This window comes from Camelina sativa, chromosome 11 (assembly GCF_000633955.1).
Source record: "Camelina sativa cultivar DH55 chromosome 11, Cs, whole genome shotgun sequence".
Taxonomy (NCBI): Eukaryota; Viridiplantae; Streptophyta; class Magnoliopsida; order Brassicales; family Brassicaceae; genus Camelina; species Camelina sativa.
The window spans coordinates 14,605,963-14,621,347 of NC_025695.1; the positions used below are offsets into that span (position 1 = coordinate 14,605,963).

A 15,385-nucleotide genomic window follows, 5' to 3' on the forward strand; every position below is an offset into this window, starting at 1 on the left:
TTTTTTTTTTAATAATTTTGTTTGTCATCAAAAAGACAAGAATAGCTAATTTAATCAGATTAAAGTAAATTTAAAAATGAAAAAAGGTTTTTAAGGATACATAGCTGAGATGAGAGTCAATAATCTAAAAAGTACAATGACCCACATAAGTAACACAACCCATAGAACTGGTATTAAAAGTTAAGACCTAGGACGCATCACATCAAAGGTTGACCCATGTGCCATTTGGAGCCATGGACTCAATGAGACAGACCGCTGGTTGTGGTTAGATGAGGACGGTCCGGCCACTCGTTCACACGATGGACACATTAAAAGCGTGGTCGGTGGACTCATTTGACCATACAACCGCGGTGAAAGCTTCAATGCTCTTAACTCGGCAGCCTCTTTCTCGAGCCGCCGGTTCTCTTCCGTTAATTTCTCAACGCATCTTTTCAAATACTCGCAGTCCACTTCGGTTTGCTTCAGTTTGGTCCTATATTATGGGATTAACAAAACAGCTTGTATTGTATATAATATGACTCTCAAGGGTTAAAATGGTCAAGATAGTGTAATAAAATGAGTGTTTATCTCTGACTCACCTTGCTCTTCTGTTCTGGAACCACACTTCCACTTGTCTTGCTGTTAAGCCTAGCTTCTTAGCCAAAGCCAGCTTCTGTTTCTGCATATTTTACCACAAAGCCCTTGTTAAAACAGAGTATTTTACAAAGAATAATACCCACGCTCATAGAGATGGATAAAATGAACTTACGGGATTGAGAGTATTGTGCTCCTTGAAAGTGTCTTCAAGAACAGCAGATTGATCTTTGGATAGCCTAAGCTTCTTCCTACAAGTCTCACCTCCGTAATCTTCTTCTTCGTCGGAGGTTCCACGTGAGGAAGATCTATCAAGAGTGATGTCGAGGTCATCTCCGGCACCACCTACACCACCGGAGGTTCCTTCTCTCTCACTCCTCCTCTTGCCGCTCACGGTGCTCGAGATCGTGCTGTTTGGAGATGAAACTCCTGTCTCTTCCTCCAAATCCACCGTCGTTGGCAAGCTGTTCACGTCGATTTTCCTAAGAAACTGTTGCTTTTGATGATCTGCAAAAAAAAATTGGAAAAGGTTCATTTCAAGATCTGTTTTGTTTTCTTTGTGCTTTAAGACTTTGTTAATGAAGAAAGAAGCATACCAGAGGAAGAAACAAAGTTTTGGTTCCATGGAAACATCTGGAGATTGGAAACTGGTGAAGAAGTGGGTTTTAGATTTAGCTGAAGAGGGTGGTGGCTTTGTGCAAGTCCCAAGCTAAGACTTAAACCCAGATCCTCTTTTCCCATCGTCATGATATATTCCTAGGTTCTCGAAGATTTGTAGGAAAGGAGAATAGCAAAAGCTTTGATATTTATGGGTAGAGAGATGCAAGAGAAACCTTGATGATCTAAAGATGATTTTACCTCAAAAGCTCTCTAATTTTTATCTGTGGTGGTGGTGGTTAGTGTAAAGAAGACAAGAGAAACCTTCTTCTAGCTAGGGTTCTTATAGAGAGAGAGAGAAAGAGAGATGTGAAATGAAATGAAATGAAATGGGAAAGAGAGGATTAATATAGGAAGTGAATGATATGAGATGTTGGCAGGTTGGCCAATTATAATCTATAATGCTCTTTCTATAAACTCAATTATTATATCCCCAACTTGTTCCCTCTTTGTCATCTCTTTCTCTTTTTATCTTTTCTTTTATGATCTGTTTCCTTCTTCCTCCTTTACTATTCTAGTAAATAGTATAAGTCCTATCTTTAGTTTTACTTTTTCCATAACCTCAATGTAGTTCTATATTTGTATGGAATCCAAAGTCTATTTTCAAAATTTTAAAATTTAAATTCATATTTTTCAATGTCTACTTTATTTTTTTGCGAATTTGTGGACTAGAAAAAAAAAATAAAGTCTATAATGAGGATCGAATATATGTGGCACAAATTCCATCATGACATTATTTACCTTCATATAATTATACAAATTGTTGTTCAAAAGAAAAAAAATATATATACAACTTGTATATGTATGTAAAAAGTTATCAAGATTCAAGGCCTAGGGCTATGATATATCATGGTGATGATAAGAGTTTACTTATATGTGTAGTAAGTAGTAACTCATGTCATGTCTTGCTAACTTTGGTAGGATTATTATTCAGTGTTGTAAATTGCCAAGTTTTTATAAAAAAAGTTATTATCAACCAAGAACTTCTGAACTTAATTAGGTCAATAATCTTTTCGGACCAAAGACCAAAACATAATTATTTAGATTTTTCTCATTATTGGTGCTAAAAACTTGTGACCTTGCAGAAGAACTCAATCAGTCAAGATCACACACGGATGAGAACAGATAGTATCAAATAGATAGTTGGCGATTAATTGTTGAAATGATGGGGATAAAAAAAAAGGACTAAATCAAGTGGTAGGTACAAAAACACAATCCACATGAATCTGAGCTCCTTCAAAGTAGTGGGCCAATCAAACTGTTGTGATCCAATCATATCCATGTGGGATGTGGGATCTATCATTACAATAACAACACCATATGAATAAAAATTCCAATATTTATTGACTCTTTCTCTTTGTTCATTCAAAGTTCCTTCCTTTCTAATCAGAATTTGTAGAATTTTTTTGCATAATCAGATAGATATATTATTTGTTTTGTTGCTAATCAGATTAATCATTCATTTTGATTGTCCAAAACTATACATTGACCCAAAAAATGTAAATACTGCCGAAAGAAGTTGTATTTAGATTTTTTATACTATAATAATGAGAGTGTCACAAATAGTTTTTTGGGCTCAAGAGAGGAGGAGGAGAACATGGGCAGGTGGGTCATGTCACGTGACGACGATAAGGGACCCGAAAACACTCGACCCGGCCGTGCGTTTTCTTTTGTTTCCTCACGCGCCGACATCTTATCATTTGCTACCACGCTCTCCTTCATCATTTTATGGACTTCGTTTCGTTGTAATCATTATACGCATCATTTTTTCCCACATGAATTAACTTCTTCTCCTCATTAATGATCTAACTGTGCTCGAGATTTTATACGATATCATAAATAATGTATTCATAATCACATTTTAGAAGATGTATTTTCTATTTAAGAAACCAATGCAGTATGAATATACTTACATTTATAATAACTTTTTTTTTCTGAAAACCAAAAAGTCATTACATATATAGTTGACGTGAGAAATCATGAATCTTCGTTTCAAAATTAACTAATTGACAATATAAGTCTGTTGGTTTTATTTTATATAGTAGTAATAGTACTTAAAGGTCATGTCTCCACTTCCTATATGAAGTTTTAAACACATGTAGTCTCGGTCAAACATATGTCTAAAGCAAAATTAAGATCCATTTTTTTTAATAAAAGAAACTTTAATAATACAAATCGTATTTTCTAATGTTGTAATCATTTGAGGCGTATATGTATGTTTTGCTTTTATAGTAGGACTAATTATCATCAATTTAGTTAATCATATTTGATTGCGTAGCTAGCTTAATAATTATTCTCTACAGAATTGGCTGTAGATTAATGTCATCATTGGGGAACTTTATATGTTTGGACCTAACTTCACCATTATATATAGTCGAATATTATATATTCTCGTACATGTAATCATTCGAATGTTTAAATTTATTATACACTTCAAAGAATATACTCATTGACAATTTGACATCGGCATAACGAACAAGAATTAAGGAGGGTAATTAAGCAGTAAGAAAAAGAAAGATAATTTGAGTTTGACGTTTCATAACATAGTTAAATTAATGTCTGATTCTTGATTATTTATACATTATTTAAACGCATCAAATGGTATAAACTATATAACTGCTACATATGCATAATTATTGAGATTCTAACATCATGATTAAATCAGTAATGGTTTTGGGAATCTATGTTTTTAAATAAATAAATATAGTTGGTGTATAACATGAAGCTTCAAGGAATGCTTGTAACTGAAAAAAAATAATAGAACGAAGAAAAGGACCAAGTTGGCTCGTGCGATATATCCTCCCATGTGGAACCGACGTGGCGCACACATTCCTAAGCGAACCACACCACCCATGACAGCAAAGCACACGTGTGCTCTTGTCCACCCGCACGTGCATTTCGGGTCAATATATTCCTATGCTCTTGCCTTGTTGTCCCTAGTCCATGGTCAAACATCCTTCCTAAAATACTTGTATTCTATAAGTAAAAAAATAGGAAGAAGTGACTCTTCCAATCTCTCAAAATAAGAAGAAGGTGGCTTCTTCACTTTGGGATTCTGAAAGGTGGCTATCACATCTGAGATTTGTAAGGGGAAATTTGTAGACCTTCTTGGAAATGGTTGTTCATAATTTCACTACTTTTAAAACGAAATTTGACCTAATATTTATTTTTTTAAAAAATATTCTTTATCATTCTCAAATCTATACTAGTATAACTTTTAGTGTTTTTTAATTGATTGGTCACATTCACAAAGTATTTATTTAGTGATGAATTTTATTTGGAATTGAAAACGTAAAAGGAAAATAGATAAAAGAACCAAATTCCAGTGACTTGCAAATCATTTCCAATTTGTGTATATAAAAAAAGTACTTATAAGAAAGAAGAGAGATTGCAAAAGGAAACATAGTTTTTAAAATTTCTTTTAATTCCAAATCAGAATATTTTGATTATAATTGCAAACAGAAAATATCCATTTATATTTATTTTTTATTTTTTTACAATGAACTGCAAATTAGAAGAGTAATGAAACGGCCAGATACATTTTTTTTTTTCAGATACATTTCTTTCAGCTTCGTTTGTTTTGGATCTATAAGATGTTAAGATTTGAAACCTTTGCTAGGCCAAAAAGAGGAATATTTCTGCAAAAAAACATATGTTTTCGACTTGCATATTTTTTATTCTCCCAATGGGAGGTGAGCTGGTAGTCATGTGGATTCATCGGTTAACCAAAATATCGTTTGGAATATTTTTCGGTTGTAATGCGAGACACGTGCAATAATTAGGGTACGGACTCATTTCGAAACCTTTAAATAATATAATCCCATCTAATGATTTCTCACATGCAAACGTTGCTTAAAATACTTACGTTCAAGGTAAAAAAATTAAGCCGACTAATCTATCTCTCTTTATATGCAAATATTTACTATGCATGTGTTTTCAAAATATGTTCTTCATATTCTAGAAAATTGACACTATTCAAGTAAAACCATTGTCCGCAAATCCTCAATATACTTTTTAAGTGTCACTACATGTATGAATGAATCGGGGCCTGGTTCTGGAAGACGTGAAACACTAGACGACCTATGCTATATGGCTTGAGTGGTCGGAATATTTTAGATATAAAAAAAGGTAAAAACACCCAGAAAATAAGTTTGATATTTTAGTAGGAATGAAGGGTAATCATGGAAAATTAGATTTAGACCCTAATTTTCCACTAGGTGACAGGCTAAAGAATCATATTCTCGCTATCCCAATTACTGAATTTAAATATATATATTTTTTGACTAAATAGATATTATTTAATTTTAAATCAATAACAATTCAAGATTTTAAATATTTTTAATGATTATTTTTGAAGTTTACAAAGCATCAATCTTTATGAAATAAAAAATATCCCAAAACATCATTTTTTGTAGAACATTTTTTGTAGAACAGGGGGAATATTTTTTTTGAGTGCTATTGTGTGTGGTTGGTTGTTGCAGGGATACAGTTTTAAGTACAACGAGGACTGTGTCTGACGTAGATAAAGCAGTGAATGGCACATGATATAATGATATATACAAGTATTGTATAACCAATCACATCATTTTGTTAATTACTATCACCATCCTCTCAACATGATTGCATGCATTATCTCAATGGTATGTTAAGAAAATATAACTAATATATCTACTCCATATAATCAGTAATACGTTTTGCCAAACCTCAAATTTAGATCACTAAGCAAGCAATCAGTTTATTATGTAAATCAGTACAATACCTATCATAATAATAGGTTTTGCCAAACCTCAACTTTGGATCACTAAACAAGTAATCTTTGTAATAAATGAACATGCGGTACACTTGGGTCTGGATTCAAATACGTTTGATTTTTTTATTTTTTTTTTGGTTTAATGTTTGAATACGTTTGAAATTTGATATTCACAGTTTTAATGTTAAATAAACTTAAAAGATTGAAAGTGTATATGATTCCTTTTTTATTGGGTGTGTGATGTAATCGGTGAAAGTTTGTTCTCGAATGAATCGGCTTTTTGGAAACAAGAGGAGCCCACTGAGAATGATACTCTTCATTAATTATTCGGCAAGAACTACTTTGTAATAATGATTAAGTTTTGAATCAGGAATTATTTTAAAAAAAAAAAAAAAATAATTAAAACCGACAAACTGACAATTTGGCTTCGCTGTAGAAGAAGAGCGTAAATGGTGAGAGTCAAATGATTGTGGACTAGAATCATTATGTGATGAAACACAAAAGGCCTAACATAATCAATGATATGCCCTAACCCCGGAATGATCATTCCCATTATAGTAGTAATAATGAGTAGAGTTCATAATTAATGGAACAAACCTTCTTTAAAGTAAGCATGCTCTTGCAAATTAAATACTACTAGTAAAATTTACAAGAAATACATTTCCTAAAAGAAAGTAAGAGTCTAAGAGATGCCGTAGTTGGTGTATAGGGCCTTTTGGATTTGCAATCATGAATATCAGCCCATTTAACTTATTGGGGTTTAGTTACTCCATTAGGTCTTTAAGCTTAATATGCAACTTCATCACATGAATATAAACAGTGAGCAATTTTCTTAATGCAGGAATTGTTGTTGTTGTTCAGTACTGGGTATCAATAACCAGCAATGAAGCAAAAACTACTACAAACTCTTAGTTTCACATTTTTTGGTATAACACTAATGCAGAACCGTAACAATTCCTGTGTTGTCACTTGTCATTATTTTACAAAATGAACGATTAACGAAGGCTAATCTGTATGCAATTTTGAAAACAGTTTTATCAGTTATTTCGCTTTATGATCCATGGATTAGAGGCTCAGAGCTGTTTCTAATAACACTGTTACTTATCGGAACCATTTAATAGGCTTAGAACTGCACGACCTGATCTATATACCACGTACATATAACCCTTCAAACTGCAGGGTTTATTTAAACTCTTAGAAACCGTAATACATTTTTCAGTTATGTGTTAATAAGAGTTATAAATAGTTTAATAAATCATTTGCTGTGCTAATCAGAGTTATAAATAGTTTTAAGAAACTGCGGTTTTTTAACATAGATATATATGTTGTTTTGCTCTGCCATTTATATTAAAACTTCAACGCATCTTACTAACCGATTTTTCTGCATTCCATCATCAGTAACTCAAAAACAAACCCTTCTTGCTCACTCTCTCTTTATAAATATATTTATATCTATAAATATATGAACCTTACCGATATTTACTTATTTTTTATTACTACTAAGTTTGTTATGAGACTCTTGAGATTTGAGATATCTTCTTCCTATCCTTTACTGTGGTGTATCCTGGATTCTCGATCACCAGCATACCTATCTACCCTGCAACAAACCCAGAAACAAAGGTACCAACAAATTAGGCACAAACCTCAAAAAGATGAAGCAATGCATAACATAACAACGTCACCATATCCATGGAAATGAACAGTCTCAATAAGGGGAGATGAATTCACCTTTTTTTCTTTCACCAAAAGACTACTTTGCATCGATCATCGCTGCAAATGGTTGTTACGAGTTTCTTTATCATTAAAGTAGCAGTAACCATCAGATTATGTAAAGCTAAATTAAGCCTACAAATGTGGGGTTTAATGTATATCTTTGTAAGCATAATAATGATGAAACTTCATATCTTCTCTAAATAGGACTAAAGGTCAGAACTTTCATCCAGTTCATACTATCTACCAATCAATGTAGCAAAAACGGGTAGGTTGATCCAAGGCATTTAAATCAAAGCAAAGCAATTGAATTGATCAAAGCTAATGTGCACACACCTTAACCGGAGAATTGGAAACTTTGAAGCAATCAGCATTCATCCCAACGAGACACAATCCAGGGAAAATGACCTACAAGAGCAAAGACATTGGATTGCCAAAGAGAAACAATAAATATATGTTGGAAAAGTATTCAGGTTGAGGCATTTCGTCGAACACCTGGTGATGAAGACTTACATCGAGATACTTCTGCATCGTTTTAGTCCTCTTCCGTGGCCGGCGAGATGGCCTGTTCCCACACATGCTGAACAAATCCTCTTCGATCTCGTCTCTAGACAGAGCAACCCAAAGCCTGTGATTCTCGTTCGCAACCTCACCACCGCCTAATCCGGGTGATTCCGCCGGGATTCCTCTCTGCCTGTTCGATTTCGGCTCCATTCCTCCTCCTGATCTCTGATTCTTCACCTCCGAAGCTCCTCCGCCGCCGCCGCACGCCTCCGCCGCGAGTACGCAGTTTCCCTTCTTCAAACCACCACCACCGCAAGCCTTCCTTGGTCGAAGATTCCATGGCCTCTTCTCTTCTTCCTCCTCCTCCTCCTCTTCCTCCGCTTCTTCTCTCTCCTTCGCCGACACCGGAGCTCCCTCTCTCTTCGGAGAAACCTCATCGGATTTCATCTTCTTAGGGTAATCGCTGTCGGACGACTGAACAAAGGTGGAGAAAGAGAGCCGCGGCTGACGACTAGACCGTGACGCCACCACACGGTTAGAGACAGCCACCGTATTATCGGCCGATTGAGAAGCAGACCTCTCCAACTTGGAATTCGCAGACATTGAGATGGGATTATACCAAAGACCTATTCACCTGAGAGATGATGATCAAAAACCCTAGACCAACCAAAAAGCCAAAGCAGAGAGAAGAGAGAGAGATGTAGTACAAATTAAAGGAGGATTAAGGAAATGTGGTGCATGCGTAAGTTTCTAATTATGTTTTTAATTTTAATTTCATTTAATTAGTTTTAGACTAGTTGATTCTTTTCTTCTTTCTTCTTACAAAGTCTTTCTTCTTTGAATTTAATTTGTTGTTATTTGGACTTTTTCTTACCCAAATTTATTGTTATTAGATCTTTCTCTGTATCTTGACTTCCAATTTACCAAATTTCGTGTATTTTAAAAGTACATATGTAATTGTTATGGAGAAAAAAGATAATAGAATTTTCAAAGACTAATGACTAATCTTTGTTTAATTAGGTTAAAAATCATTAATATTGAAATACTTATGTATATCATACCAAATTAAAAGGATTCTCTTCAATGCATGCCACTTAGATACAAGCATATGAGTAATAATAAGTGACCCATTACATTACAGCTTCTAATATGTATAATATTTTTGAGTAAATTTTTTATTAATTACCATAACTTATATTTATAGAAACTAGGTTAATTAGATTATCATTCTATTCTTTATATAAACATGTGTAATCTCTATTATATATTTTATGAGAGTCAATATACTATTTCTTAAACACTAGGAAGTGTATTCAATCTAATATTCCTAAAAGATTTGAGTAATAATGATATTTTAAATGATTTTCATGATTTTAGGGAAAATAATATCATTTATTTTAAAATTCTTTCATATTCAACCTAAAAGCATGATTTTAGGGTTTTTGGCAATCCACAAACTCGGAGAGAGTCGAGATCCAGTCGAGACTCGAGAGAGAGAGATAGAAAGAGATCAGTTATAATCGCTTCCCGAATCGTTCTCCTCCGGCGTGAATTTCGCGAAGGTAATATTATTTACTATTCTTGTATCCACGTTTTACTTTTCTTCCTATTCTTAATATTCTTTTTCACAAATTCTTTCCTCTATCGATTTATTGTAATTTCTTCTTATGGAGTGAAATTCTCATTTAATATCCCATAAACGTTTCTTTATCTGTTTCATGTCCGATTTCTATATATGCGTTTCTTCTACTTCATGTGTCCTAGTAGCGCCGAACCTCTGTGTTTGCTTTTTTTTCTCTTCAGATTGATTCCATTTTTATCACGATTCTCATATATACTTTAACCCAAAAAAAACGAAGTTGTGATTTATTGTGATTTCTTATGGAAGGAAAATTTCACTTTTTTGGTTCCTTAATAGCCCAGAAACGTTTTTTTATGCGTATCTCTGCTCTGTTTCATGTCCGGTTTCTATTTACTCATGTGTCCTATATATAGTTTATGCCTATATTAAATCTGGAATTTTTTCTTCTTCTTGATAACAACTTGCATTTTTTGGTTCTTCTTTTGCCCAGAAACTTGCACTTATCATGGATGCTGCTGCTGCACTGAATCAATCGAAGCAACAAGCGCTAGATTTGCTTCATGTCGTCGTAGATAATCTACAGTTACTGTTTACGTTTGCCCAGCAACATGCAACGACCATTGAACAACTCAATGGCGTCATCAACATCATGAACACCATCGATGTGATCGCCAACGAAATCCTTAATCCACCGGCGAATCAGATGGAAGACACAGGCTCTTGCATCACCAAATAATTCCAGTTCAAGTGTTTTTTTTTTTACATAACAAACTTAATGCCATGACTGGTTGTTCATGATTGGGTTTAAGTTTTAAATTGTAGAGCAATTTTGCTTTTGGAGTTGAGGGTCATCTGGTTTTTTTATTATCGAGGAGGATTCATAGTACTAGTGACATATATATTACTTTATTGATATCTTTTGTGAAAGCAAGATCAAATTTTTGGAGTTTGGATCCAATCGTTGCAAAGCAGTTACGAAGAAAATCAAAATACTAAGGCATGGCGAAAAAACAAAAAAAAAAATGTTGACAAATTTCATGACTATTAAACTAACAATAGTATGTTTTGTTTATGTATAATCCATGCGCCTATTACACAAAATACAGTATTGTTTATTTAGTTCTATCTTATCGAAATATATTGGTTGAATGTATTAAACATTGCTCTGTACTCTAATAGAAACAATCCCCAATTTAACCAAAAACGTGATATATAAGTAGAGCTGTCAAAATGGATGGGCTGTCCATGGTCCGTCCATGCCCAAATCATTATAGACCGGTTATGGACAAGCCCATATTTGGAGCGGGTCTAAATGGTCTTGGTCCGTTTTTGTCCATGGACAAAATTGGACGGACAATGTGGACATTGGGCGGCCCATAATACTTAAAAATCTAGGTCAAAATCGATTTGGGGAAAAAATTACAAACACAAATATGTTTTTAGATATTTGTGTTTTTTTTTTTTTTACAAAATCTTTTATACGTTGTCCAATGGACACCCATGGACAGCCCATAAAAATATGGACATAAGTGGGCATGGTCGTTAATGGACCGGACGTTAATGGACATAGATAGCTATTTGTCCAAAATCAAATTGGACAATATTGGACGGGTCAAAATGAACGTGGACAGCCCATTTTAACAGCTCTATATATAAGTGTCAAATATAACGAAAGACTAATTTGGGTCAAAATATAACATCAACAAAATGAGTTTGTATAGTATATAACAAAAATGAAAAATTATGTCTAGAAATTTGAATATTAGTGTGTATAGACTCAACTTCTACCACTTAGACCATCAATACACTAACTTGTTTTAACACCTTGAGCATGGTCTAGAATTACATTTTATTTCTAAAGAAAATACTGTGTTCCTAATTAATCCCTTTTCTAGTCTTTTCACACTTATTTAGATAAAACATTTGAATTCATTATAATAGCTTCATTTTCTTTTGTGTTTTACAAATTTTATAACTCTAAACTAATACTAGTATCTAGTTAGTTTTCTTGAAATTTACAATTCATTATCAAGAACTATTAAAAAGTGTGTATAGATAACATAAAAATACATCTTTTTGAAACATTTTTTTGTCTAGAAATTGGATTAATAAGGAACAAAGAGGATTAATAAGGAACAAAGAGAGTGTGAAAAACCCATAAACCTAGCTTCTTATGAGCGAAATCATCATTTCCGGCCAGGCTCCATTGTTGACTTGATCAAACGTTATTCAAGCAATATGTTTAATAATAACATTTGGAACAGTAGACGGTAAAATATATATTTAAGCAAAAAGAGATGGGGGGTAAAAATATGAGCTTGCAAGGCACATCCCTCTTCACGAAATGATAGTTAAGCATAATATATGAATGTTCTAGCTGTTTTACCTTTAATCTTTGAGTACACATGACGAACTTGAGACATATATCTTAAGAATTAGAATAATTTTGGAAAGTTATGGGTCTTGAAGATTAGAAATATTAAAGAGTTTAGAATGGAGAACTCCATCGTAAATGTAGAAGTGAGAAAAAGGAAAAGAGAAGGCAATTTCAAGTCATACAAAATATATAGGGGATAGATTGGAGGAGAGATTGTGGTCTCTTTTACTTTGAAATATCAATTTTTATTATATTTTTTAAAGAGTTTTTTTTTTAAAGTTTAGCTAGGTGTTAGCCCACGCTAAACAAATGAAATATTACATGATAATTTCTTTNAATTTTTTTAAAAATCTCATGTAAAAATATGGTCCCATCAATATCATAAATTAATAATCAAATAAATTAGTATATATATATATCTAAGAAAATCTAGTGAAATATGAATCTATTGTTTTTTGTTCTTGAATTTGCATTCTTGTTGGAGAGCATCTCTAATCTTTCTGACCACATCAAAAACTTCTGATGTTGTCTTCTCAAATCGCATCCAAAAATTGTAGAGAGTTCTTGACGCGATAATTGTTTCCTTAGTGTAACTGGTTCTAAAGGTATCGTCATATCTTCTTCAACTTCATCATCACCTAGAAAAATAGTAGCAGCAATTTCTTATAAACTTTGAATTTCCGATAAAAAATTCTCTTCATAAATTAATATTTTATTAATTTATCGATAAATTAATTAATTATTAATTTATCGATAAATTAAAACCTCTATAAATTAATAAAATTTCATGATCCTGACCTTATTAATTTATAGAGGTTCTACTGTATATAGCAAAAAAGAAAAATTATGTCTAGAAATTTGAATATTGGTCTGTATAGACTCAACTTCTACTACTTAGACCATCAATACACTAACTTGTTTTAACATCTCTATCCTAAGAGATCATTAGGATTACATTTTATTTCTAAAGAAAACACTGTGTTCCTAATTAATCACTTTTCTAGTCTTTTCACACTTAATAAGAAAACACATTAGAAGTTCATTATGATTGCTTCAATTTTCTTTTGTGTTTTACAAATTTCATTTCATTTTCTTTTGCTCCATTGTTGACTTGATCAAACGTTATTCAAGCAATATGTTTAATAATAACATTTGGAACATTAGACGGTAAAATATATACTTAAGCAAAAAGAGGGGGGGGGTAAAAATATGAGCTTGCAAGGCACATCCCTCTTCACGAAATGATAGTTAAGCATAATATATGAATGTTCTAGCTGTTTTACCTTTAATCTTTGAGTACACATGACGAACTTGAGACATATATCTTAAGAATTAGAATAATTTTGGAAAGTTATGGGTCTTGAAGATTAGAAATATTAAAGAGTTTAGAATGGAGAACTCCATCGTAAATGTAGAAGTGAGAAAAAGGAAAAGAGAAGGCAATTTCAAGTCATACAAAATATATAGGGGATAGATTGGAGGAGAGATTGTGGTCTCTTTTACTTTGAAATATCAATTTTTATTATATTTTTTAAAGAGTTTTTTTTTTAAAGTTTAGCTAGGTGTTAGCCCACGCTAAACAAATGAAATATTACATGATAATTTCTTTTGGATTACGATAAAAATTATAAAAAATGTATTTTATTTCTTTTGAGATGTGAAATAATGATATTTTAACCATAAAATCTCAAGATTACATATGACAATTATGTAAAGGTTAAATGTCAAATAAAGAAAAAGTGAAAACCTACATTTTTATCAACCTTACTATATAACCTCTATAAATTAATAATTTTTAAATTAATACTTACTATAAATTAATAAAAAAAATGTCTAGGCCCGAGTTGGATCGGTGTAAAAAATGACACAATTCGATAAAATAATAAGATAATACTTTTTTTTGAAATTTTATGTAAAAATATAATCTCATAAATATCATAAATTAATAATTATATTAAAAAAATTAGTGAAATATAATTCTATTGTTGTTTGCCTATTCTTGAATTTGCATTATTGTTGGAGTTTATCTGTAATCTTTATCATTGCATCAAAAGCTTTTTGTGTTGTTTTCTCAAACTGCATCCAAAAGTTGTGGTGCGTCCAAGACACGATAGTTAGTTCTTTACTTGTAAATTGTAATTGGTTCTAAAGATACCGCAATATCATCTTGGACTTCATCATTAAAGATAGTAACAACAATTTATTCTAAACTCTGAACTTCTAAACATTTAACATTTTCACATGGATAATCTAGTAAACTATTGACATCTGTCATATTACGATAGCCGGAACTATAAATTAAGAAAATTCCATAAAAGTGTAAATTATAACAAAGTATCTTATTTTTAAATTATTAATTTATCGATAAATTAAAACCTTTATAAATTAATAAAATTTTGTGGTCCGACCTTATTAATTGATAGATATTTTACTGTATTTGGTATCGTTATTTACCATACCAAATTTAGAATATATAAAAAATTTACAGAAAAATTGGTAGAAAATATTAATATAAATAATGATATACAAATCAAAATGTTTTTCCTGATATAATATAAGTGAATCTATGTTGATCATGTTTTTACATAGGTGAGAATTGAGCTTATTGTACCAAAACATCTGTAGAGTTTTTGTCAATACCATTGCAAATATAAGATTGTATTATAGGAAAATTGAATTGAACAAAAATATCAAAAATTTGTAGAAAAGAGAATATATGCCGAAATGTTTTTTTGTAAAATATCATTTTGTTACTTTTCTCATATTAGAGTAGTTTAAAATAATTTTGAAGGACTAAAGTCTAAACCCATACAATATTGAAAATAAAGCCCATAACTAAAAGGCCCAAAAAAACAACAGATCCACGATCAATCATCTTTTAGGGTTGACAATCCAGTCGCAAAAAATCATCTTTTAGTTTAGAGAGTCGAGATCGGAGATCCTCGGCCTGGACATAAAAACTATACCCGAATACTTAATCTAGAATCCAACCCGAAAAACCGGGTTCAGGTTGGGTACGGGTTTGCCTATAAAACCTTATTGGGTTCTATTTTCTAATATATGTGGGTTCGGATTAGGGTCGGATAATATCCGGTACCCGTTTGAGTACCCATTAAACCCGAATATATAAACATATTTATAATATTTATCATTAATATAATGTAATTACCCCAAAATTATGATTATAATTTTGAATATTTCATTTAGTTTTATACCTAAATATCAAAAATAA

At 32.1% G+C, this 15,385-nt stretch overlaps 2 protein-coding genes across 4 annotated transcripts; both read right to left on the minus strand.

The window, feature by feature from the left end:
- LOC104723354 (homeobox-leucine zipper protein HAT1-like) lies at positions 43-1,589 on the minus strand. The gene is made up of 4 exons (XM_010441702.2): positions 1,170-1,589; positions 749-1,080; positions 579-658; positions 43-472 (listed from the first exon to the last, which is right to left on the minus strand). Exons 1-4 carry the CDS (start codon positions 1,318-1,320, stop codon positions 181-183), a joined length of 855 nt encoding a protein of 284 aa, XP_010440004.1. The 5' UTR covers positions 1,321-1,589; the 3' UTR covers positions 43-180.
- Positions 7,379-8,941, minus strand: LOC104723355. Of its 3 annotated transcripts, none has more exons than XM_010441706.2 (4): positions 8,204-8,940; positions 8,027-8,098; positions 7,709-7,750; positions 7,379-7,572 (listed from the first exon to the last, which is right to left on the minus strand). In XM_010441706.2, the coding sequence occupies exons 1-3, from the start codon at positions 8,795-8,797 to the stop codon at positions 7,745-7,747; spliced, it is 672 nt and encodes a 223-aa protein (XP_010440008.1). In that variant the 5' UTR covers positions 8,798-8,940; the 3' UTR covers positions 7,379-7,572; positions 7,709-7,744. The 3 variants fall into 3 exon arrangements, with proteins under 3 accessions (XP_010440008.1, XP_010440007.1, XP_010440005.1); XM_010441705.2 differs by having other exon boundaries at positions 7,379-7,577; XM_010441703.2 differs by lacking the exon at positions 7,709-7,750 and having other exon boundaries at positions 7,379-7,577; positions 8,204-8,941.

Coding starts and splice junctions, on each gene's coding strand:
- LOC104723355 (XM_010441703.2), bottom strand. CDS start 8,797: ATGTCTGCGAATTCCAAGTTGGAGAGGTCTGCTTCTCAATCGGCCGAT. Junction 8,099..8,203: donor CGATGCAGAAGTATCTCGAT/GTAAGTCTTCAT, acceptor TTGCTCTTGTAG/GTCATTTTCCCTGGATTGTG.
- LOC104723354 (XM_010441702.2), bottom strand. CDS start 1,320: ATGACGATGGGAAAAGAGGATCTGGGTTTAAGTCTTAGCTTGGGACTT. Junction 1,081..1,169: donor AAACTTTGTTTCTTCCTCTG/GTATGCTTCTTT, acceptor TTTTTTTTGCAG/ATCATCAAAAGCAACAGTTT. Junction 659..748: donor AGCACAATACTCTCAATCCC/GTAAGTTCATTT, acceptor TAAAATATGCAG/AAACAGAAGCTGGCTTTGGC.